This window comes from Zingiber officinale, chromosome 2A, assembly GCF_018446385.1.
Source record: "Zingiber officinale cultivar Zhangliang chromosome 2A, Zo_v1.1, whole genome shotgun sequence".
In the NCBI taxonomy this organism is placed as follows: domain Eukaryota; kingdom Viridiplantae; phylum Streptophyta; class Magnoliopsida; order Zingiberales; family Zingiberaceae; genus Zingiber; species Zingiber officinale.
Window position 1 is genome coordinate 138568316 of NC_055988.1, and position 27365 is coordinate 138595680.

General features: G+C 33.2%; 1 protein-coding gene across 1 annotated transcript; it reads left to right on the forward strand.

Annotated features, from left to right (window-relative positions):
- Positions 1-777: 777 nt before the first annotated feature.
- Positions 778-27365, forward strand: LOC122042430 (tetratricopeptide repeat protein 5-like). The gene is made up of 5 exons (XM_042602550.1): positions 778-1014; positions 5618-5727; positions 21115-21225; positions 21328-21385; positions 27133-27365. The coding sequence occupies exons 1-5, from the start codon at positions 840-842 to the stop codon at positions 27255-27257; spliced, it is 579 nt and encodes a 192-aa protein (XP_042458484.1). The 5' UTR covers positions 778-839; the 3' UTR covers positions 27258-27365.

A 27365-nucleotide genomic window follows, 5' to 3' on the forward strand; every position in this document is an offset into this window, starting at 1 on the left:
TTATTTTAGGATTGATGATTCTCAATTGAGTTATAATTTATAAGATAATTTTATTTTTAAGATTTTATCTTTAGGGTTCAGGCTTTCCAATTGAGTTATAGTATTTAGTAAAAAGAAAAATTAAAAATAAAATAAATTTAAGTATTTATGGAGTATTGAAATATGTTTAGGGGATATATTCAGGATTAGAGATTTATATAAAAAAATATTAATTTTTTAAAAATTTAAAAACTAAAAATAATAATATATCGTATGTTATTTTATTATTATTATTATTATTATTATTATTATTATTTTAAATTTTGAATTAAAAAAATTAATTAAAATATTTTTTTAAAGATTTTATTTTAGGTTATGCTTCTCAATTGAATTATAATTTTCAAGTTATTTTTTTAAGATTTTATCTCTAGGGTTTAGGCTTCCAATTGGATTATAGTGTTTAGTAAAAAGAAAAATTTAAAATGAAATAAATTTAAGTATTTATAGAGTATTGTAATATGTTTAGGTGATATATTTATGTATTATGAATATATCTAAGGAATTATTAATTTTTTTAATTTAAAATAAAAAAAAATAATTAAAAAAAAAATCAGATATGCTGCGACGCGTAGCATATCAGGATTGTATATATATAAAAGAAACGCAAATGGAAATAAAACAGGGCGTATCACAAATTCGTAATTATTCAGGTATAAAATTAAATTTTTTTTTCAATTATTTGTTTTTGTTCTAACTCAAAATTCTTCAAGTGTGTCTGCTCTTGCTGAGAAAAAACAAACCAACTCAGAGCTAAAGACGCCTTTGGCCGTCAAAGCTCGTTCTGTCTCGCTCGCGCAGAGATGAGCAGCATCGGGGGCGAAGAGGAGAGAGAGGCGATCTCGAGTGTCTTGGCGGTCGTCGACGAGCTCTACCGCATACGCGACACCTATTTCCCACGGGATCCGGAGGAGAAGACCTCCAGGCTTCGAGCCCTAGTTGACACTGCGCTCTCCCTTCTCGATTCACTTCCTCCAGGCACACACTTATTCCTTCTTTATTTCCATGCTCTGCTCTCCATCAATCCTTTGGCCGTTCTGGTTCAGTCAGTATCTCGCTTGAAACGAATGGAATCAATCCTGTGGCTTTCTATTTGATCAGATCCGAGTTCATTTCTTTTGATTCGTCATAATATCATGATAGCGTGCAGATCCTTCATTTACTTGTGATCTTTTAACTATGTGATCACAATGCACCTGGTTATCTTTTTGGCTTCATATCTGAAACGGACTTACTGAGGCTATTCAAAGTTTTCCATGAATTGTAATGGCCTCCTAGTTTGATACATTTTAGCTTGCCAGTTAGCATAATAATAGTAGTTAGTCATACTTTCACTTTAATATTCAAGATAGTAAAGGTTTCTTGAATGATGTCTTATTTTTTCCCCTCATAACCCCTCAAAATCAGGAAGGCAAATATTTCCAGTTGAAGTTATGGTCACCCGTATATAGGTCTTAAGCATATTCAAACTTTTTGTTACAAAAACGTTTGCCACCTAAGGGGAAGAAGATTGCTAAACAATTGATTAACTCTTCTGATATTCTCTGAAATGCTTGACCTTTCTGATGTTCCATGAAATTGGCAACATATATTGTATGAGAAAAAGGTTTTGGAGTCTGCATGAAATTTTATATATATATATAAAATATTTTTATATTCTAGTTGTATCGTGCCTTATTTTCAAAATTTTCCACCGTATCTGTGTCGTGTCTGATATGATACCCGTATCCACGCAACATAGGCCGTTAGTGAGTGTGTGTCATGCCCTGTACGAGCTAAGCATGACTTGAAGCTAGCGTCACTCATTGTGCATGAACTGCAATAATGTTGGAGCAAGAATGCATGCAAATAAATAACTCTACTAACTAAACACATACTTTTAAAGAAACTTCATCGGCACTATGCACAAATCTAAAAAACTGTGTAAGCTAGAGGCAAAAAAAAAATCATAGACGTGAGCACAAACATGCAAGCACAAAAATGCAAATGCAAATGCAAATGCAAATGCAAATGCAAATGCAAAGTGAGTATATAGGAAAGAGGTACATCAATTTAATCTTAATTAAAAGGTCAAGAAAAATCAAGCAAATCACAATTTATTACAACTTTAGCTTCTCATGTGAATTATTTAACTATTATTTTCTTTCCAATTATTTGCCAACATTTGAAGTCATTACTACTATTTGTTAACTTTCATCACAAATTAAGTTAATCTATTTGATCTTTTATTATATCTCGACTAATGATTTTTCAGTAATAATATACCTCTAATAAAACAATAACCAATAAATCTACTAAAAGGCAAATATTTGAATCCAGTGTCCTCAGAGTAGTATAATGTCACCTAACATATGAGCTGAAAGCCTTCACTAGTGGTATATATAATACTCTCGCACAAATAAATAATGACAGGGTCTGACCTCGTGCTACCACATCCTCCTCTGGGCGGTCAGGTACTCTAGAATAATCTAGATTGAGTTTTTTTTTCCTCAAATTCACTAAAAAGTAAATGATTGAAGTTAGTGCCCTTAGACTATGGGCTAGAAGCCCTCACTGGTGTAAACAATAATATAGAGTTCATGTGCAAATAAATACGGACTGCGGATAACCCCTCGCTACCACATCCTCGGCGGTCAGGCACTCAAGTGTAAAGCTAGACTTAGAATTTTTACTTTTTTTATATTTTTTCTCCATCTAACATTTTTATTATTTTATTTTAATATTTCTAACCGTAATTATTCCATTCTATGTTTACATTTTATCAGTTAGTCAAATGACTAATGACTAACCTAAATCAATTTTTTAAAATGAGTTGCCCTAAGTTTCTACATATTAATACGTGGTGTCTCAGTATAAGATATATAACAAAGATATTAATATCAATGTCTAAGTCAACAAAAATTATAAAAGATAAAGCATATTAAATGACGAGTATCAATTGAAGTGTAAATTAGAGTATCCATTTTAAATTTTAAAACAACCCTCCCATGTCAATCCCCACATGAAACTCTTGTGTGAACATGAAGAATGTTAATTATTTATCTTTTAATGGTTTAATTATTTTAAAACTCATTTTACTATTTTTTTAAAGAATATTATTTTAATTTTCATTTTTGAAAATAATTATACAAGTATACATGTAATCTTTTATTTATTTATTCATGCACAACGAATTATATAACAAGTTCAAGGATATATTTTACCCATTTTAAAGAATAGCTTTCAAATTGACATTGACCACCCCTTTAATGCATCTATCACATGCTTATAACTCAACATACTACAAATATAGATTTGTTCTAATTCTCAATTATAATCTTAATTATCAAAAACTATTTTCTAAGGTGAAACTTACCTCATAGGGGAAGGGAGACAAATTTGACCTTGGCTAAAGAGGAGAGAAGAACTCGTTAGGGATTTTAATGACCATGCAAGGAAGGAGATGATGTCAGCTAGAGTTTAATCTTCGTAAAGTTTGGTGGCTAAGAAACATAGTAGGGAAGACAAACTCCTCATGTATATAAATAATCTTTAAAACCCTAGACCAAATCTCAAGTTTTCAAGTTAATCAGACCAATTCTAAATTGTTAACCTTGTATATAAATAATCTCTAAAAGCCTAAACTAAGTCCATAAGTATTAGTTGTAAATAGTTAACCTTGTATAATGTGCTATGGTGCTTAAGGCGCCTAAAAGCGCATAGGTGCTATGTGCCTAAGGCGTAAGGTGAGGCGTACACCTTACTGAAGTAAGGCTCTGGGTATAAATTTTTACAATTCAAACATATATAGGGAATTTTTACTAAAATATTTCACTAACAAAATTATAGTTCATAAAATATTAAACAATAATATAAATATAAAATTCACTAGCAAATAAATACGTAATGTGCATAATTCAAATAAAAAAACTTCAAATATTTAAATCATAAAAAAAATCTTCATCATCTTTCTCAATCATATCATTATCATCATCATTTTCTTCATCGACTTCCTTAAGACTGATTTCTTCCTCCTCTCACAAGGTGCACGCTTAAGGAGCACAAGCACAAGAGGCTCGCTTGGCTGCACCTTGTATCTAGCACCTAGGTGTAGCTAAGCGAGCACCTTTAATAACTATGCTTAAAATCCTAGACCAAGTATCAATCATTTTTATTTTTGCCCTCACAGGCGAGCGGAGTTGGTACCTAGGCAAGCCTTGCTACCAGAGAGGCATGGTTCGATTTCTGACAAGTGCAAATATTGCTTCGGGTTATTTCGTGCCGCCTGTCTAGAAAGGCCGCTCAGCTAAGACTGAATATGCCCTTGTGATTCACTCCCTTCCATAGTATGTGGGGCTGCCCTCTAAGGGCTGCTAAGGTGGTGGCTTCACTTTTTGCCACCAAAGTATATAAGTAACTAGATCAATTCTAAATTATTAACCATATAAAATCCTAAAGAAAGTCTCATGTATACAAGCAAATCAGACCGATTTTAAATTGTTAACCATGTATATAAATAATCTCTAAAACCCTAAACCAAGTCCCAATTATACAAGTAAACCGGATCAACTCTAAATTGTTAACCTTGTATGCATTAATCTCTAAAACCCTAGACCAAATTTCAAGTATACAAGTACAACCACTATAACCAAGCTTTATCCCATTAGGTGGGGTCGGCTATATAGATTGTTTTACTCCATTAAACTCTAAATTTCAAGTGTACAAGTAAACCAAATTAATTCTAAATTATTGACCATGTATATAGATAATCTCTAAAACCTTGAACCCAAACTTACAATTAAACCAAACCAAACCTAAATTGTTAACCTGGTTCAGCTATAACTCATCCAAATTGAGTCCAAATTAGGCTCAGTTTGAATCTAATTAATTCTAATCACAAGACCCACTTGTTATATAAAAAAATAGATAACATATTTAAATGATTTTATCTTATAATTAATTTAATTTAAGGCTCAACACTCAACTCTAACTTTTGTTCAATTCAAACTTATCTCCTAGTTAATTTATTTTAATTATCCCAGCTCATTTACTATTTTCTAATACGTCTTAGATATAAATTTATTTATTTATTTATAATATTCATTCCTTAAAATTTCGTGGACACAACAGTTTGAAGGCAAAATATACGGCACATTATCTTGACCCATTAATACATGTAAATTTCAGTTTTGAACTGTTCCCAGGCAATTGGAAGTTTCCACTGAACCATGAAAACTTCAAAAATTCCACAACTTTCTCATTTACAGATAATTAAGTTTTAATGGGAGAGTTAATTGTTTATTTGCCAGGTATATGGAAGTTATCAATTTCTAGTGAATGGTGGTTTTTGTCATTATATTGCTGTCATTCTTCTAAAAAGAGAATAATAAGTTATCAATATGACCAGTCTGCAACTTTCTGTTATCAGTGCATGTTGATAATTGAATTTTTGTGTTTCTTTGTTCTCTTATATGATTTCCCTCTGAAGTGTGAAAAGAAAAAATGTTACTTTTTACTCATGCATTTTAATCTAAATTTTAACATGGAGCACCTTGCCATGCTAATCTGATAGTAGTTTCTTTCACTTCTTCAAAGTACACAGACCAGAGGAAGTCATCACTGCAGCGTGCAAATTATGAATATTTGAGAGGAAAAATACTAGACGTGTTTCCTGACTATAGAAAAGAAGCAGAAGACCATTTGTCAAAAGCTGTATGTACGAACTATTTTTATAATGAAATGCATTAATTTGTCAAATGTTGTGTCTTTGAGATAAGTTGAATCCTATTAATTTGTGAGATATTCTTAGGGTTAGTTCCTTGAGAGTTCCTTGTACTTATATAATATCTTTTATCATTTTACTTATACATCCTTGTGATTTCATATTTATAAATGTCACTAACACTTCTTCTCAAGCTAAATAAAAAATATGAGAACATCCCAACTTGTTAAATCATATTCTATGCTATTGCCTATGTAAGATTGAATCATTAGAACTAAGGATCACAATTTGTCTTAATGGATTATAAGCGAGTCCTGTGACTCATGACCTTTTTGATTCTTACCCAAACTCGACCTATTTATTAAGAGGTTAAAATTTGTAATTTGGATGCAACTCGTGGATTAGTGGGTTGACCTAAAAAAACTTGTTTGATTAAAGATATATTAATCTTAACATAAAAATAGATAATTGATATAAGATTATTTTTGAGGACAGAGATTAGCCTTTTTAATTTATGAACATACATATTAATTGATAGTATAGGTGGGTGATTGTGGGTAAGGTTGAAAATCTCGAACCGTGCTAGAGTTTTGAACTTTAACTATAGCAGTACTATTTCGGTATCGTGATGTTTTAATATAGGGTGGCAGTGGTAAATTGGAGGTAGAAGAAAGGAGAAAAAAAAGAAAAAGGAAAATACAACTATATACTTAAATATAAATTTTATTTTCCATGTGGAATGGTATGATTTGGACATTATCTTAACGTCTATTATAAATGTCAAAGGATGTCGAGGGTTGATATAAGACTATACTCATTGACATGGTTGACAGAGTGATATATAAGACATTGTTTGTGCTAAATAGTATCGAGTTTCAAAACTTTATTGGAACCATACATATCAACCATTTCATCTGGTACAAAATTTTAAACCATGATCGTGCGTTAACTTATTATATTTGATCACTATGCATTTTATTTATGACCTAATTTGTTTAACTCAAACCAAAACCCATAAATTTATTGGGTACTCACATGGTGTAAATGAGTTGTTTTTTCTTTGATTGCCTTAATTAGAACTAAAGAATGAGAGTTGTCTATTCGTTTTCCCTAATGTTAAGAAATTTTAGAGAAATTAAAAAATATGTTATTAATTTATTCATTAATCTCATATATATATATATATATATAGAGAGAGAGAGAGAGAGAGAGAGAGAGAGAGAGACTTAATCAAATCCCTACAATCAAAATTATATCTCCACAATCAAGGTAAACCATATCCCTATATTTCCTATATTTTTATTTATATAATGTGTAACACTCCCCCTTAAGTTGGAGTAGCTTATTACAAAGACAATTGACTCAACCCTATGTAAAGCTTTTGTGAAAATATCTCCTAGTTATTCTCTGTCTTCACATACCCTGTGGACATCAAACCACGCCGAATCTTTTCATTAACAAAATGATAATTAATTTCAATATGCTTACTCATGAAATATGAGATTGAAAGCAATATGTAGAGCTACTTGATTATCACAGTACAATTTGACCGACATTGAAGTTGTAAGACCTGCTTCAATCAAAATTTGATTGATATATTCATATTATCTCACACAATAATTTGCCACAACTCTATATTTTGATTTTGGACTCAAACATGAGACAATGTTTTGCTTCCTACTTTTCTATGAACTAGATTTCCTCCAACAAAGACACAATAACCGATGTGGATCTTCGATCGTCCTTGGATCCTGTCCACTTAGCATCTGAAAAGCACTCAATATTAGGATGACCATGATTTGCTATACAATATACCTCATCTTGGTGCTTCTTTCAAATAACATAAAATTTATTCTACAATTACCCAATAATTAACGGTTGGAGAAGCCATATACTAACTCACAATATTGAATATGCAATATCTAGAAAAGTTACAATGGAGTAATTTAACTTTCGAACCAATTTTTTATACTCTCAGGATTCTCAAATCATTCACCATCTTTTGTGAGTTATAGATTAGGAGTCATTAGAGTTCTACATGCTTTAGCCTATAATTTTCCTATCTCAAACAATAAGTCAAGTATATATTTCCTTTGAGATAAAAAAAATCCTTTCTTCTTGTTACCTCAACGCCCAAAAAGAATCCTTTGTATGAAATTGACTGTGAAGGATTTAGGAGACAAAATACTTGCAATATCATTCCCATTAATGACAATATCATCCACATATACAACCAACAAGATGATGCCCATTGAGGGGAAGCTGGGGGCGAGCAAATCACCTTTTGCCACACAAGATGATGCCCATTGCAGAATATAATACAAAATGACCAGACTTGCAATTCTTCATTCCCAACTTCTTAATCCAATAACTAAATTTACTAAATTAGGCATGAGGACTTTGTTTCAAACCATATAAAGATTTATGAAGATGATAGACTTTCCAATATTCAGCCTGAGCAATAAAGCATGATGGTTGTTCCATACATATTTCCTCATGAACGTCAACACGTATAAAAGTGTCTTTGATGTCTAGCTGATGTAAGGGTCAATTATGAGTGACCGTCATGGAAATAAATAACCGGATGTAACTTTATCAAAATAATCCACTATAAGTTTGGGCATAGCGTTTAGCAATAAGACGGACTTTCAGTTGTGCAAAAGATCCATCAGAATTGACTTTAACCATAAACACCCATTTGTATCCTATTGCCTTCTTCCTTGTAGGTAATTTGACTATAGCCCAAGTACCCATTGTCATCCAGAGCATTCATCTCTTTGACCATAACATTATGGTAACCATGATGAGATAAAGCTTCATGAATAGATTTAGGAATGGATATAAAATTGAGATATGCGATAAACGAATAAGTAGATGATGTGATTATAAGACACAAAATAAGACATTGGATAAGTACATTGAGGTTTACCTTTCCGAAGAGCAATTGATAGATCACCACTTGAAATTGGATCCTTTGTTGAAGAAACTGACATAGGACATGAATCAGGAGAAATATGTCGCTGAGAATAAATCTGTATGGCAGGATTAACAAGAACATATTCAGTAGGATCAGAAATAGAGGATATGATAGTATATAATAACAAATCATTATCCTCTCCTTGACAAGGGTGATCAGTAGAGGGAAAGAAAGGTGTAGTTTCAAGAAAGGTTTAAAATTTCGACCCGTGCCGAGGTTTCGGCCGTGCTGATACGGTTTCGGTAATTTTATTTAAACATTAAATCAGTAAAAAAATATAAAATAATTAAAATATATATATAAGAATATAAATTTGATTTAATAGAATTTTTATAAAAATTTTTAATTTTTTTTTAGAATTTTAAAGAATTTTTAGAATTTTTAAAAATTTTAAAATAGTAAAAATAATTTCAGAATATTATTTAAGAAAATTGATTATTTTTTTAAAAATTTTAAATATATTTTTTATATTTTATTGGGATAATTTAATTAGGGTTTATGAAAGCCTTTTTAAAATATCACGATTAAATGAGAATTGTTTAATTTATTTAAATTGTAATTTTGCCCGCGACCTAGCGCTCGTGCCCACCGCTCGTTCCGCCCGACACGGAACGAAATTTTTTTCTATGGTTTCAAGAAAAGTGACATTAGTAAACATCAAATACTTGCTAAGGTTATGACAAAAACATCTATATATACTTTCTAAACCTGAGAATACCTAAGAAAGACACACTTCAGGTATTTTGGATCAAGTTGTGTGACTTGAGGATGAATTTCCCGAACAAAGTAGGTACAATCAAATGTTCTAGGTTCAATAGGAAACAATGACTTATTGGGAAGAAACCTAATAAAAACACACTTTAGAGATTTTGGATTAAGTTTTGTGGCTTGAGGATGAATATCCTGAACAAAGTATGTACAATTAAATATTCTAGGTTCAATAGGAAACAATGACTTATTTGGAAGAGAACGTGATAAGGAGTCTCACCATCAAGAATGGACGATGACATATGATTAATTAGAAAGTAAGTTATGGAAACTACATAGTCCAAAACCATTTAAGAACCTTCATTTAAAATAATAAAGCTCTTGTAGTTTCAAGGTATGTATTTTTTCTTTCAGTAATCCCATTTTGAGATGGTGTGTCTACATAAGAGGTTTGATGGAGAATGTTATGTTGAGTCATATAAGTTTGAAAAGATTCCAATGAGTATTCCTTAGCTTTATCACTTCACAATATTTGTTTTTGAACATTCAATTGAGTTTTAAGCTAGTAGAAAAGGCAGAAAAATGAATGAATAACTATAACTTTTTATCAAGTATAATCATTTTACAGAATAATCATTAACAAAAGTAACAAAATACCTTCACCTATGTTGAGATATAATAGGACAAGGTCCCCAATCATCTGAATGAACTAATTCAAAAGGAGCACTAGTTGCTCTTGTACTTAAACTAAGACGATGGTGTTTAGCAAACTGAGTGTAATGAGGATAGATTATAAAATTGGAGTTTCTTCAATACTAGGAGAGAAGGATGGACTAACCGACAATGTGCTTTGAACGGGTCCATTATTCCAAATAGACAATGGAGTTTTGAACCTGTGTATCAAGGATGTAGAGACTCTAGACTTGTGGCCTTTACTAATAATCTTCTTCATTATAAGATCTTGAAAAAGACAATAATTAGGAAAGAATCAGACACATAGTTAAGAGTAAACACAACAGATAAGAGTAAGACAACTGAGGTAAGCTTAAGACATCGTGTAATGGAATTGAAGGAGTTGGAGTAAATGTGTCAGACCTAAGAATGCGAGAGGTTGACCTATCTGCTAAAGCAACAATAGAAGTAGATGTATGAGATTGAAAAGTGGAGAATAAATTAGAATTACCTGTCAGATGATCTATGATACCAAAATCAATGACCAATTTGGAGAAATGAGGAAATAAGATATGTATTTGGTTTACCTGACTTGGTGATAGTAGTAATTGATGTAGATGAAGATTTTAACAATTCTTGATATCGAGAGAATTTAACATATCATCAGTAGAGATCATCAAGAGAATTTGACATATCCATCAGTAGAGATCATAACAAACTTCTTCTCAGTCATATCACCAAAGAGTAACAAGAAAAAAAAAAAGAGAACTAAATTCAAAATACCAAAGAAACTGTGAACATGTTGTACAAAAAAAAGTCCCACACATGAATAGATGTTGACTCAACTAGGTATTCAAAGATGTTATATGGAGCAGGGTGAATAAAATAGTAACAACCGAAGAGATTTATGATAATGAACGTGCTTTCATGCACTGAAGTATGGGATTGGATTAGAAAACTCGTAATGACGTGTGTGGCTCACGCGTAGAGATTTCGATGATAGGAATATGGGCGATGATAGATCGGCAGTCGATGATTCCTCCTAGACCAGATGTGGCTAATAGAAGAGAAGAGTTGTTGGCATTGATCAATAATGGAAAAGAAGAGGAGGCTAGAGTTTGGAATGACGGTTAGGGTTTTATCTGATACCATATTAAGAAAGTTTACGGGAATTCTATATATATATATAGTAAACCATATCCCTATACTTTTTTTATTTTTAACACTTAACAAAGTGGCAATCAATTTTTATATGCCTTATTCTCCAATGAAAGACTAGATTGGAAGCAATATGCAAGGTATCTTGATTATCAGAATATAACTTTATCAAACTTTGTGAAGGGGAGCTAACGGTAAAGTTGTTACCATGTGACCAAAAGGTCACGGGTTCGAATCCTGGAAACAGCTACTTTATCATCTTAGTAAGAGCGTTACCTAACTCATTTTTCAAATGTTTCATCTATATAACTTTTATGGGTCTATATCCGTGACTCTAAATTTTATCTTTGGAATTCACTTGACCAATACAGTTTGCTTCTTGCTCTTCTATGACAGTATGATACCAAATTGCCTCTCAAAAGAACATAGTAACTCCATATGGATTTGCACATATGTGGGTAAACCCTATCTAATCTATATTTGTGTTACGTTTTGAAGATGACCATAGTTGTGGTATGGAAGCCTGAATCCAGAACAATCTTGAGGTAGCATAAAATCCTTAGGGTGCGTTTGGTTCAAGTTATCATGTATAACCTTGGTTATGTGATTACCAGGTAATCACATAACCAAGGTTATGGGGAATAAAACATAACTAAATACGTAATGCAACAAAAACTTGTTTGTTTGAAGGTTTTAATGGATACCTTAGTTTAATATTTTACCGTATTACAAAATCAACTATCATATTATTATTATTATTATTATTATTATTATTTTATGTTTTTTTACTTTTCTTTTCTTGTATATTTTTTAACTTTTTATGTGTTTTTTTATTTTTTAATGTTTTTATATTTTTAATTTTTTTAAAAAAAATTTATATTTTTTTTAAAAAATTATTTTTAAAAATTATTTATTTTTAAAAATTTTAAAATTTTTTAAACATTTTTTTTATATTTTTTTACATTTTTTCTCTTTTTTCCATGTTTTTTCTTATCGGAGGGTATTTTTGGTAAAAAAAATTTGTTAACCCCGGAATCAAGAAAAACCTTAGTTTTATGAGATTTTCCTATTCCGGGCTGCATGACCCTTTTGCTGACGTGTCGGACATGGAACATTACTCGGGAATTATCGAATACCTAAACCAAACAAGGTTTTTGTTGATAACCTTGGATGGATAACCAAGGTTATCAAGAATAACCCTGAACCAAACGCATCCTTAGAGCTATCTTAAACACGGAGCCTTAATAAATTGACTAATCATACTTACGTGAATGCGATCTTAATTCTCATGACAATAAGATAGTTCAAAATTTTCAACTAACCTTGGTGCTTCCTTCCGTCTTAGCATCAATTTGATATTAAGGTTTATGAGAGGGCCAATATGTAGCTCCTACCATATTAATTATATATTTCACAAACTTCGGTGAGATATGAATGTCTGTTCATGATTAGGTAACCTCTAAGTCAAGGAAATACATTCTGTTACCTAAATCCCTTGTTTAAAATGTTGATGAAAGAATACTTTCAGTCTAGGTGATTCCTACAGAATCATCACTAGTCAATGACATTTATCCACATGAACAATGAAAATGCTATGTTCTTCAGTCTAAGAGGAACAGTGAAGTGAAATACTACATGATCTAATACACTCCATATCAATCAAACTGAAGGAGTGCAAAACTAGATCTACCAACATAATTGCCTCAGCTTGTATAAACTTTTTAAACTTACTCACAAACCATTCTTCCATTGAGCAACAAACCTAGATGGTTGCTTCATATACCTCCTCATCTAGATCACCATGGAAAAAGGTATTCCCGATGTCCAAGTGATTTAGAGGGCTATAACCCTCTATAGAAGGCAAATGTGTAATGTGGAAGTTAAAGGATGAGAAACAACACATATTTAAGGAGAGGGTAGGAGAATAAGTTTTAGAAGAAATATACGATGACTCAAATACGACATGAGATAAAATGACATTAAAGTTGAAAATAGTAGCCAAGAGTGTTCTCAGTGAGTCAATGGGATGTTCACCAATATGTAAAGCATCTTAGTGGTGGCATGAGAAAGTACATGAGAAAGTGAAGGCAAACGAACAATCTATCAGATATTGTACACTTGTAAGAACGAGGAAAATTTTAAAAGGTATATAGTAACAAAAAAAAGCCAAGAAAGTGGTGAATGAAATAAAAAAATGAAACTTATGAATGCTTATATCTAAAATTGGATACAAAAGAAGGGGAAAGTGATATTTTTAGAATAGTTAAAACGAGAGAGGGGAAGACAAAAGATCTTATCCAAATAAGATGTATTAAAGATAATGCAATATGATATTATTAAATTATGAGGAAATAAAAGAGCGATGAGGTACTTCATCAATTTTTTAATGAAAGTTTAGGTGAACAATTTAACTTAGGTAATTTAAGTAGGTTAAATGAGTATAAAAATTTAAATTTTTATCATAGAATTCAAACTACAGAAGTAGAACAAGCTGAAAAAGGATACAAAATGGAAAAATAGTGGGACCTAATGATATTCTGATAGGTATGGAAGTGCCTAGGTAAATAAAGCATTAAATGACTTACAAAGTTATTCAATTTGATATTGAAAACAAAAAATGGCTCATTATAAGGGTACCATATTATAAGCACTTTAGTTCCCTTATAAGAACAAATGAGATGTATAAAATTGTGCAAACTATAAAGTTATTAAACTAATGAGTCATATTATGAAACTTTGGGAAAGAGTAATAAAAAAAACTAAGGAGGTCATGGTGACTGAAAATTAATTTGGATTTATTTTTGAAAGGTCGACAGTGGAGCTATACATCTTAGGCAACTAATTGAAAAGTATCGGGAACAAAAGCAAAACTTATACACAGTATTCGTTGACTAAAAAAAGCTTGTGATGGAGAATTATAGAAAAGAGATGTGTTAGCATACCGTATGTTTGAACTTTAAGGATATATTTGAGTATGTAATGACAAGAGTGAAAACTTTAGGCGGATAATCGAAGCGTTTCCCATAAGAGTAGGGGTTGTATAAGGATCAACTCTAAATCTCAATATTTTTACACTAATCATGGACGAACTCACTGGACACATCTAAGATACGGTATTGTGGTGTTTGTTGTTTGCATATATATATATATATATATATATATATATATATAGATGGGACATATAAAGTAGTAAATGCTAAACTTGAATTTTGGTAGGAGACCTTACAAGTTAAAGGTTTTGGGCTTAGTAGAGTGCAAATAGAATATATGAAATTTAAATTTAGTAATAGTATACGTAATGAGATAATTGCTAAAATAAGAGAGAACTTTAAGTATTTAGGATTATTTTTGTAAAAGAATGGCGGGATTGAGAAATGTCATACATATAATATAAGCAGGATGATTGAAATAGAGGAGAATGTTATATATTCTTGATCATAAAGTACCTATAAGATTAAAAGGAAAGTTTTGCAAAACGGCGGTTTGACCTGCTATGTTAGATGAAGCTGAATGCTGGACTATGACTCGAGCACATGAGCAGAAGATAAGAGGTACAAAAATGAGGATGTTAAGGTGGATATGGAAATATACAAGGATGGACAATATAAAAAATGAAAATATTAGAAAGAATATCGGGTTGTACCTATTGAGGAAAAATTCCGAGAAACATGTTTAATTGATACATGCATGTACGTAGACGACCAATACATGCTCCAATTAGGCGATGTGAAACTATGATAAATGTGCACATCAAACGAGAAAGACTAAAAATGACTTAGTTAGAAACAATAAAATAAGATAAAATTTATTTAAATATAAATGATGATATAATAGGAGATAGAGCTCAATGGTGTAGAATGATTCATAAGTCGACCTCACCTAGTGGGATAAAACTTGATTGTTGGTATATATCCCCTTGCAGCTAATCGAGCTTTAAGTTTATCAATTGGGAAATTAAGAGATGTTTTAATAGTAAACCAATTTCTAACCAACATTAAATTTGTTAGAATGAAGAAAAGTAAATTCTCATGGGCTGTTGGAATGCAACATTGCCATCTCATCTATTGTAACCATTCTCTTCTCTGATGAAATAAAGCACATAAGCTAGTTTGAGGAATCTTAACAAAATCCAAATTATCAAAAGCAGAATGTTACAGTACAGAAACATAATAAATGATTAGGTAGAGGATATAAGGCGTTATCATGAATATAAATATTCTATTTAATGACTCCTTGGATCTAGTCAATTGGCCAATTGGCTAATCCTATAGTCATCAAAATTCAATATAGGCAGACTCAACCTTAGAGGTGGTTATGATTAGGGTTACTAGTCGATTGGTATTGGAGATGAATCGGCTAGTGGTTGAGAAATCGTGAATCCTAAGACTCTTTGGTTTTTCAGCCATCAGTCGTCGATTGATCTATAATATTAGTCAATTGGGTAACCTGATTATAACCACCTCTGAGGTTGAGTCCACTTACATTGAGTTTTATCCTTTTCCCATGGATACTCAAGACTTATAGTTATCGCTCACGATAGTTTACTTTTTGTAGCTGACTTCGCCGTCGACCATTTCTTGTTAATCTTGGCTCCTCTTTGTACCATCCTTCATGCCTCTTGTTTACGTACATAGTCCATCTCCTTTAGCTGTTGCCCTCTTTGCTCCTTGTTCTGCAACTCAGTTTGCCTTGTACAACATTCTCCAAACTTCATCAATCCAGAGCTCTTTTAACATCACCTCAATGCTCCTTGCTTGTCGTGTAGTCCATCAGGTGTCTAATATCATCCTTCTCTGAACTTTATGGACCTCCAAGCCATTAAATGTGTCACCTTAGGCACGTCAAGCCAACATCCATGACTCACGAGCTCTCTAAACTTCACGTGTGTTCCTAAGTCCTTGCATACTCAAACATATATATCAAGTACAAGCATGACCTAACTTAAAATCCTTTGCCTAAATATTAATATCCAAGATCGCACCAGGCCCTTTGGGGCACAACTACGACAATAATCTACTTTTTATGCTTGTCAATTCTAGGAAAACCATCATAGCAATAAAATGCTTATGCAATGAATGTAATAGCATGCAATGGGGCCTTATCGTAGGCTCGCCTACACCTAAACTCCTCTGGGGCTAGAATTTTCCAAAAGTCACCTTCGAAGGAAATCAAGGTTCCCATGTAACCTTTTGTTTCATCTCTCTTTAATTTTCAAATCTCTCCTCCTTTGCCATACATAAAAAAATATGCACCAACTATCTTCTAATAATTGGTCTTATGCATCTAGAATGACCCTATACTTGTATTCAAATCTCAAATGGATTCTATACATGAATACCAACTTCTATGGTTATTCCCAAGTTGAAACTTGATACCCAACTTTTGAGCATTATGCTAGCCAATTGCAACCTGTGCCTAGTAGACTGCTCTCTAGTGATGATCAATTTGTTTTTCTCTTAGCCACAATATAAGTTGACTCCTACTATATCCCGTCATTGATAAAGTTACTACCATACCAAGTGCCCAAATCTTGGGTTAGTTGAAATCTTTAAATCGCTAAGTTTTGAAATTACCTTTTTTTGAACATTTGCCATAGTTTAATGCAAGCTGGCATCCTAACGCAACCGTACCCTCCTTTATCTGGACTTGGGACTGGTTATGACTGGTTCGTCATGGGCGGAGTAGACATTACCTTTTCATTTACTTTTTTCTGGGTAAGTAGACATTATATTTGGAATTACCTTTTTTTGAACATTTGCCATAGTTTAATGCTGGCTGGCATCCTAACGCAACCCTACCCTCCTCTTTTATCTGGGCTTGGGACCGGTCATGACTGGTTCGTCATGCGGAGTAGACATTACCTTTTCATTTACTTTTTTCTGGGTAAGTAGACATTATATTTGTAGTGTCCTTTTTGATTGCATCCGAACCAAACAATGTGCTCCTTTCTCTTAATATTGGTTAAGGCACTTGAGGCTTGAGCTTTCAACATTTCCTCTTCAATTGAATTTTGCTCTTCCTCACATCTTGAAGAGGTGGATGACTCTCTGCTTACTCATCCAATGTAGAAGAGCTTGTGTCCACCATTACTTCCTCAATGGTTGGAGCTTCAATAACTTCATCTTCTACAATTTGTGGAGCTTTAAAATTTTCTTGCAAATTCTCTACTACCTTTTTAATTACTTTTTTTTTTAAATTTGGGCTTCCTCTTTTGTGGGGTTTTCAGGAAATAGAATGATTTTTTCCTAAAGATCCTTGGAGCTTTAATACCTTTAAAGTTACCTTCACTAATTTCAATTTGGTGATCTATCTACTTGTTCTTCTTGAGTTGTCTCCCTTTCTTGTCCACTAGGAATTCAAACCCCCTCTTCATAGTACACATCATTTGGAAATTGAATCGGAACCATGTGCCCCATCTGTCTTTTCCAAATGTTGAATTTTTCTTAATATGGAGGTTCGTATACTATCTTGGCCATCTTTAATTTGCCCTCTTGGTGGTTAGTCCAACAAAGAGCGCCTTAGCTTTGATATAAATTGTTGGAATCGTGAGGTGAGCTAGAGAGGAGTGAATAATGATTTAAACTTGCAAGGGATTCTATACTCTTGCTATTGACTTGCAAGGTCGCACAAACAAGATTAGCACAACGAAGTAGAAAACAAGCTATCAACATTGACAATCGTAAACACATAAACATTTACGTGGTTCGATAGTCCTCTGACTCTTACTCCATGACCTGATTTATCATTGATCACTCTTGGAAAGTCACTATCTTTCTCCTTCTCAGTTAATTATCACAGGTGGAGAAATTTCTTACAAGCATAAGCATCATAAGAAATTAAAAAGAACAAGGCTCAAAGAACATACCTTCTAATAGGTTTAACTAACACTATTTTACCAACCTTGAAGCTTCCATTCGTTCTTTTTTATAGCCTTCAAAACCCCTACTGTAAGTCTATCTTCCGCCCACTGATCCATCATGATCTGATCGTTGTTGTGCAACAATGACTTTTCTACTTCCCACCTGATCAATTGGTTGACTAGTAACTTACTAACAGTTGATTGCTTGCTGTTAGATGACTACCTAACTCAGCCACGAACAAAAACATTTTGTTCTCTAGCTCCTTGGACTAGTTGCAAGTCGACTGGTCTTAAGAGTCAACTGGTCTTAGAGTTGATTGATATCCATCATCACTCGATTGCTCAAACTACAAACCTTGAAATATTTTAGAGTATTAGGTTTCTTAGTCGATTGCTAACTTGGAATACTACCACGTCTAAGGCTGAGTCTGCTTACGTTAAGTTCTATAATTGTTCCCATGGATATAGGTCACTTAACACTCAGCTTATCAGAGTCTTATTCTTTATAGCTTAACTTTACTCTTGGCCGTCTGTCTCTCTGATGCACCTAAGCTCTTGGCTCCTTATGTCATCCTTTATGCATCTTGCCTACATAGTCTGCCTTTATCAGCTATCGTCCTCGTTGCTTGATGCTCTTTTTCATGCAACCTTTTTCGAACTCTATGGACCACTGTTGCCAACCTGGACACACTAAATCATCGCTCTAGAGTTGCTCCAACACCACCTTAGTACTCCTTGTCATGCGGTCGTTCAAATGTCCCATACCATTCTTTTTCAATTTCTTCGAACCTCCAAACAACTAAGTGTATCACTTTGGTGACGCTAAGGGAACCCACATTGGTGTTAATGGGTGAGTGTTATAACACTCAAATGATAACACCCACCCACATGTTGGCGTTCAATTCTTTGAACGTTGTTAATAAGCAAGAATAAAATTGAAAATGTACTTTTTTAATGTAAAATAAGAATACCGATGAATGAGTGGACACTGAAATCTATAAATAATAAGTGTTAATTTTAAAATGAATGTGAGTTAATAAAAGGGAGGTGTTAATATAATGAGTATATGACATGTGAGTCCTATGCTTTTTGAAGATATGACATATTAATGTTCAAACCAATGCGGATGCCCTAAGCCAACATTCATAATACTTTGCTTTGCTAAGCCACAACCTCTCCAAGCTCCATGTGTGTCCCTGCAAATTCTTACACAATGAAACACACATATTAAGTACAACACTTAACTTAAACCGTTCATTCAAACATCAAATTCAAAGATTGCACCGAACTTCTTGTGGTACAACTGCATTGACACTATTTTGTATAGATTTTACAGGTTATAATGTCCCAAGAGCCACTATGTTTGGAGAGGAGGCAACCCAATTGGTAATCTTAGTTGCACTTACATTAACTACTTGCCTAAAGTGCCTAAAGGTGTATAGGGAACATTGCACCAAATGAGAGATTAATGCTGGATGAAGGCTTTCTCTTCCTCTATTCACCACCAGAACAGGTATGGGGAAACATGAAATGACATTTAAGCTGTTTCATGGATTATGGATCTTGAATGGAAATACAGTTGACAAATTGAACCATTTTAGTGACTTAAAAATTTTCTCACTGATAGTAAATTCATAGAAAGGTCAGAGGATAACAGGAAGTGACAAAATTGAGGTAGGAGCACTCTGACCAATGCTGGTGTGAGTGATGCGTCCGTTAAAGTAACATTGGTAGGGTGAGATGCTGTTGTATGCCTAGAGAAGAGGAAAATGTTATCATATTATTAAAACCTCTTGAATCTAGAAACTTGATGTTCAACCCAATGATATACATGCAGTAGAGTTATCTCCATGAACCAATGATGTCATAGACTAGGGCGATAAACTCTGAGAAATTCTTCCATTTTTAGTAAGCATAGATACTCCTTAGCTAGTTTATGTCGATATTGTGTCTGATATTGGAGGTTTATTGCCAAGAAGATCATAACTCGAAGTTTTTAGGACTGAAATGCGAAACCAAATGGTTGATGTACTTGCCATCATCGACTCTTGAAAGTCCTTGGTAGGGTTGATATTGATCTCAAGTCAATGGTAGCACTGAACCTGGAGGAGGCTGTATCGTGGGATATGTAGATCATTGTAACAGACTGATGAACTTATAGCAGAGCTGGAATTCAGTCACTGAAGAGATGATGGTTGGCTCCTTGGCCTGCCCACACACTTTCTACAGGTGACATGTCCAAGAGGGGAAAAAAATTAAAAGGTATGAAGAGGTGGAATCTGGAAGAATTCTATTAAAAGTGACTAGTGATGCTGAAATTAGAGTCAAGAAGAGAGAAATCAGTGCCAGGAAGAAGCTTGGGCCAAGAGAAACCTCAGGAAACCCTAGAAGAATTCAGCACTAGGGGAAATATGAGATAGAGATAAACAAAGGAATTTTCTGTTTTCAGATAAGAAGCATAAAGTAGTCCGGTCCCATGGAAGGAGAGCTCATTCTGATTGTTGCTGCTGGAGAAATCCTCATTGGGAGCTCCTATCTAGACCTTGCATGCTGGAGTGAGCACATGCAACTCAGAGGATGAACTACAGGGAGACGAGTAATGCAGGAGTTCATACATTCCACCGGAAAACAAACAACATGGGAGTTCATTGCACGCACACACTAGATAAAAGGACTAGCTTGCTATCTCGAGAAATGTGGCAGGGAAAAATGACAGATGAGAAAAACAAAAACCTACATGTCACAGAAGGTAGATGAAAATCAAGTGGCAACGATTATCTAGTTTTGACACCATATTGCATTGGGAAAAGGGCTAATTTTTTATGTAGTCCCCTCTGCCTATAAATATTGTCATGCTGTTGTTGTTTTACATATATAACCCTATGATTTGCATACGTATAAATAAATTCTTTATTATTTATGGTTAAGTCCCTAATGGGTCCATCTATTGCAGATGCTTGGTTATGAATTAAAATTAATTTGAATTCATGTTGTGTGTTTCAGGTTAAGTTAAATCCATCTCTTGCAGATGCTTGGTTAAGCTTGGGTAATTGCATTTGGAAGAAAGGAGATCTTCCATCTGCAAAAAACTGCTTTTCTTTATCACTAAGCAAGGTGCTCCCTAAAACTCCTAAATTCTCAGGATTTTCATTGCCAATATTATTTATCTTAAAGTTGGACTATACTTCTATTGATGACTAAAATTATGTTATGCAGGGGCCTAACAAGAAAATTCTTTGCCAGCTTTCAATGCTTGAAAGAAGTATGGCTCAAGGCAAGCATACGATTCCCTGGTTGTATTGTTTTTTTTAAAAATCTTATTTTTTATTTTGTAGTTAATGATGCTGAAATGTGTTGTATGTCATAAACATTAAATTCAGACATTTATTTGTGATTAATCACTTAGAATAAGTTTAAGATATGCTAAAAAGCTTTGTTACCTGAAAGTACATCTGTGATTGTCTTGTTCCTTAAGACATGCAATGCATGGACATGCAAAGACAAGGTTCATGATCTGTGTTTTTCAGTTGTGACGTGATAATTAAATTTTCTGCCACCTATTCTTCAGCATTCTTAGCAGTTTAAACCATGTTTACAGAGTGCGTATATCAAACCAATTGTTTATGTCCTTGTGCTTTTCTCATATACTTATTCATGTGCACAATACCTTCACATGCATCCAACTGCCTTTTTGGTATCTTGCTTCTATTTATTATTGGTAGTGTACAAGTGCTGATTTTGTATTTCTGGAATTTTGTTTTCCTCTTGAGTTTAGTTATCTCTTAGCGTAGATATGTTGTACCAATGTGTTTAGGTGAGCATTTGAAGTTATCAGAACTATTTTTTTTATTATAAGAGTTTGTTGTATTTTAACCTTTAGGCCATTACATTTTGATTGTTGGCTTGTCTAAATTTTGAGTGCACTATCCACTATTGTAGCATTTACTTAATTTTCATATATTGGGCCAAGGTTTCAAATTGTGCTGTGCTGAAATTTCAGACTTTGGCTGAAGTTATACTGTTTTGGTATGTGTTGGTGTTTTGATGTATGTTACCAATGGAGAATTGGAGTGGAAAGAAGAAAGAAGATGAAAATAAGAAGAGCACAATTCTACTTAATTTTGGATTTTGTATACCATTTAATATTGAATATAGTTTTGACATTGAACTGTACAAACACCTGTACAAACACAATGTTAAAAAAAAATAGCAAACATCATTTCAATTCATCTTGACATATTTTATAGCATGTCAAGGGGTGACGAATGTTAATATGATATAATGCTCATTGACATGATTTACCTAGCGAGATAGGATAAATTAGCCATGACGAGTAGTATCAAGTTTTAATAATTTTTTAAACAATATGTTTCAGCTGTACCGCCCAACATGGTTTAGGATTGTAAAATATGTATTGGGTCACAAATGTATAAATAGCTATCTTAATTGTACTTTTGTATTTTCCAAGGTTTAAAATATTGTTTATACTGGGCAAAACGGGCAGAACTTACCGTTCCGCCCGTAGACCGAAATCGGTATCGACACTTCAGAAGTTCTGAGGCCCATGGCCCGCCTCAGAGGCATTGTACAAGTCCTGTGGCCGCGGAGGAGGCGTCGTGCAGCCCTGCGACTTCTAAGGACTTGTCGCGCGAGCCTCGTGGCGGCGGCGGACTCGTCAAGCAGCCCTACGACAAACTCGTCGCGCAAGCCCTGGGGTGGACTCATCACACGAGCCCCGCAACCGTGACGGACTTGTCGCGAGAGCCAGTGGGCGTGGCTGTCGTGCGAGCCTTGCGACCGTGGTGGACTTGTCGTGCGAGCCTCGCGGTTGCGGTAGATTCATCTCACGAGCGCAATAGTTCAAATAGTAAAATTAAATAAACATAGTTTAATAATTTCAATCGACTCCGAGCTATAGTATGAATATTTTAAATAGGCTTAATAAATCCTAATAAAATTATCCCATTAATTATTTATATATATTTTTAAAAAATATTTTATTTTTATTTTTGTATTGCAAATATTTAGATTAGTTTTTATTCTTAATTAATATATTTTATATTTAAAAAATACCGAAATCATATTGACACGATACGAAACCGAACCCGTATCGTTATGGTCGGTCAAGATTATAAACCTTGGTATTTTCATCTTTTTAATGTTAAATAAAATGGTTCATTGTCTTCACTCCTATATGAGCTATTTGACGAGTGAACTTGACATTGACTCTCACTAAATTCAGATTCGTTACTTTGAGTTTCCCCAAAATAAGTACTCTCTTTACTTGCTTCTCCATGATCTTGCATTATCATTTGCCTTTGCTGTTCAAAATATTTTGCATGGAACAGAAATAAATCTCTTATGTATATTGCATAAACTATAATCCAACAAAATAATCATTTTTTATGGTCTGCAATACCTTATTTTCAGCTAATGCATAGCATACATTTGCAAAAGTTAGAATAAAGGCTCAAATCAAATGAATAAGAACAGCAAACATTTCTAAGTGGTGCTCTATTGAGTTCCTTTGGAAGGGTGGAAGGTGTAATGCTTGAATATGAGAATGATTAATTAATTATTATTTTTTTCTGATAAGGTGAGCTTTCTCCCCCTTTATTTCCACAAAGATTTGGGCAGGAGTAGATGTGGAAAAAAGGGACCTTTTCCACCCATCCATTTCTATCCTTAGGGCATCTACAATTGGGGATATTTGGAGAGGATATTTCTCCAAATATCCCCCAATCTCAAATACCCACCATTGGAGAGAATATAAATGGGGATATTCTCTCTTTTTTTTTAAACAATTTTTTTTTAAAAAAAATGAGTTGCTATAGCACAGTGTAGGCGAGAGATAGGGAGGGCCCACTTGTGCTGCTGCATCTCTATTAGTTTTTTTTTGTTATTTTTTTTAAAACAATTGAATGTAAACGTTGGCAACAGTAATTAATTTGATCCAATATTTAATTTTTAAAACTTTGGACAACGGTCATTTTTTTCTTCTATATGTACATCATTTTTTCATTCATCTTTCACCAGGTAAAAACCATTACATACCAAAAATTTAGAAAGAAATAGATAGAAATTCCAGTCATTATTTTGGGGATTTGTTGAATTCTCCAAATATTGATGAAAATTCAAGTGAAGAAAATTCCTGAGTTCGTCCTAATCTACAACCTCCTCCATTTCCATTTCCCACACAACAACCCATATAATTTTCAAACTTTTCCATGCCCACCGCTATATTATCATAATTTTCAAAGTTATCTAAATTTTTAATAGCGACCCTTGAGCTTCGTTTTATACATGTCCCGAAATATTGGCGGAATAGCCAATATTTCATGCAAGCTCCATCTCATGAAGTTAATCGACTTCAATCATCGATGATTCAATCAAATGAATTGAGAAGAGCTAGTGTTGATGCAAGTGATACTGATAAAGGTATAGAAACACCTCATGCAGTCCTTGATTCATAATTTCCTTCATTCTCATCTCAAATAGGGCTTGACAATATTATTCTCGATCAAACAACTGAGATGGGCAACGAATCAGATGGAGATCATAGCAAGCAAACAACGATGATAAACTCCTTGCAACAGCCTACACAATCACGAGCGAAGATTCAATAGTTGGTAATGCCCCAAAGAGAGTCTTTTTGGAAACGGGTGGTGGCATACTATAATATTAATCAAGGTAAGGAAGCTAAAAAGAGAATTGAGGATAAAACAAAATCACATTTGGCTTGGGTGAAAAAGATTGTGAATAGATATAATGAAATCTACAATAAATGGTACAATGATTGACCAAGCGGATGGAGCGACGATGATTTGATGTTGTAGGCTCATGAAAAATACAAGAGTACTTTTAAATTTACTTTTCAATATGAACATGAGTAACATTTGGAGGAGTATAATGACTAAGAAAGTTGACCAACTCATCCAAGCACATCAACTCCTCGTAATGGACACACGAGGTATGACAAACAAACAACTTTAGAACCATCTAGCGATATGTGAGCAATTGAAGAAAGGATTGAACATGTAGTGAATTGTTTATTTTATTATCTAATGTAGTTTGTAATTTCTATGGTTTATCATTCTGTGTTTTATTAACGTGTTTTGTACTTTTGTATTTCAGTTTCGAATTTGTGAAATATTTATATTTGTGTATGTTGTACTATTTTTTTTAAAAATTTGTATGTATTATATTGTACCCCTTCTATTAAATAAATTATTATTATTAAATTAATTATATTTAATAATTATCAAAATATGTAAATAAATATTAAGTAAAAAATATTTCTGAAAATATTGATGAAATATATTAAATTGAAAAATTGATAAATATAATTAATTATATTTAAATGTAAAATTAGATGTAAATTAATAGAATGATAGTGAGACTCGTAAATATTTGGTTGGTAAGATATTTGATTGTGGAATTTAGGATATTTGAGAATGAGATATTTGATAGGCGGGGCCATAAACATTTGGTTTGTGAAATATTTGATGGTGGAATTTGGGATATTTGAGGAGTGAGATATTTGGTTGATGATGTGGATGTGGGACCATAAATATTTGGGAGAAATCTTCGATCTTATTGTGGATGCTCTTATACTCTTCTATTAATGTTAACAAAGATTGGAACAGAATAAATCCACTTTTCCATAATCACTAACTCCTTCCCTCCAACTTTTTAAAAATGTAAGCAGGCTCGAATGATTTGATACACACTTGAATTTTGATCATCTCAAGCTCAAGAAAAGCAGAACTGAATTTATCAAACTATACCCTAGGAAATTGCTTCGTCTTATATGAAGTTTTCAATTTACACACAATGACCTACTCTCTTGAGCAACATACATAGAAGATTGTTCTATGTTCACCTATTTAGCAAGCAGTATGAAGGAAAACATTCTTGGTATCCATTAGGTAAAGTTGTCATTCGGAAATAACTGTGTAGGTCAGTGTAAGACTTAGACAATCATAGCCACACAGGAAATATGCAATATCGTCAACACCACAAATGTTAATTTGTCTTTTCCCAACCAATTACAACCTTCATCTTGTCTATGAATCCTGAGAAACTCCCATGGTTCAAGATGTTAGACTAATGCCAAGATAAATGGAGTAGTTATCTGATCTAAGGAAGATTTGTGATTTGCAGGTGAATTGAACTTCTCTTTTGCTGTGTGTCTGATTAACCAATTGAACTTTTAGAAGCAACTTTGAGGAGTCTTTGGTACCTCAAAAATTCTCTAGGAAAGGATCTCTTTTATCGTATTGAAGGCATCTTACGATGCACAGATACAAATTGACAGTTTTCTCATTGATAGGCAATTCACATTATGTTATTGGGTTGTTTTAGGAGGCAATTTTGATATTTTGGAAAAATAAAAATGGCCAAATCAACTGCAAAGGAAGAATATGGAGCTATGACTATTACTACATGTGAACTTATCTGGTGCATGCAATTGATGACTAAAAGATCTAGAAGGATTTCCACTTTGCTAGAGAAAAAGTATAATCTAAGGAAGTCATGACTACATTTGTTGGTGATTATCAGACAGCAGATTTATTGACAAAGTCTTGGAGGTTTGAAAATTGAATTCTATTTGTATTAAGCTGAAATTTTATATTATCTTTGAATCAGCTTGAGCAAAGGACGTGTTTATTTGAAAAATTGTAAATATGATAAATAAACATATAGGTAAAGGAGCTACCTAGAGTTGAAAGAACCTGAGGTTTCTGTCACACAGTAAAAAGTGTTTGTAAACGTTTTTTAAAATATTTTTATTTTCTTATTTTTAGTAAAACATTCCCCAATCTCCATATTTCACAAAGCTGTGCTTTTCTGAAATGATTGGTTATCCTTTTTGTTTCCTTTGTGGCATTGATTATGCTTTTTTACTTTACACGAGCTGATAATTTTGAGGCTTTGTTTGGTGGAGAACTAGTAATTTTTTGTTTAGGTTCTTGCAGCTTAAGAATACTCTGCTAATATACTTCACCATGAAACACACAGGTACAGAAAATAAAGCTGCTTCAATTGAAGAAAGCATAACACACGCGAGAGAAGCTGTACAATTGGATATCAGGGATGGAAATTCTTGGTGTAAGTCTTTTGTTTGTTTTTTTGCCGTTTGCTGAAAATAAGCATCATCGAGATTATATTCATTTGATTTTTTAGTGACATTTCAAAATTTTCATTATGGTGAAAAATGTGTAACAAAGTGGGCCAGAAATGACCAAAGAGAA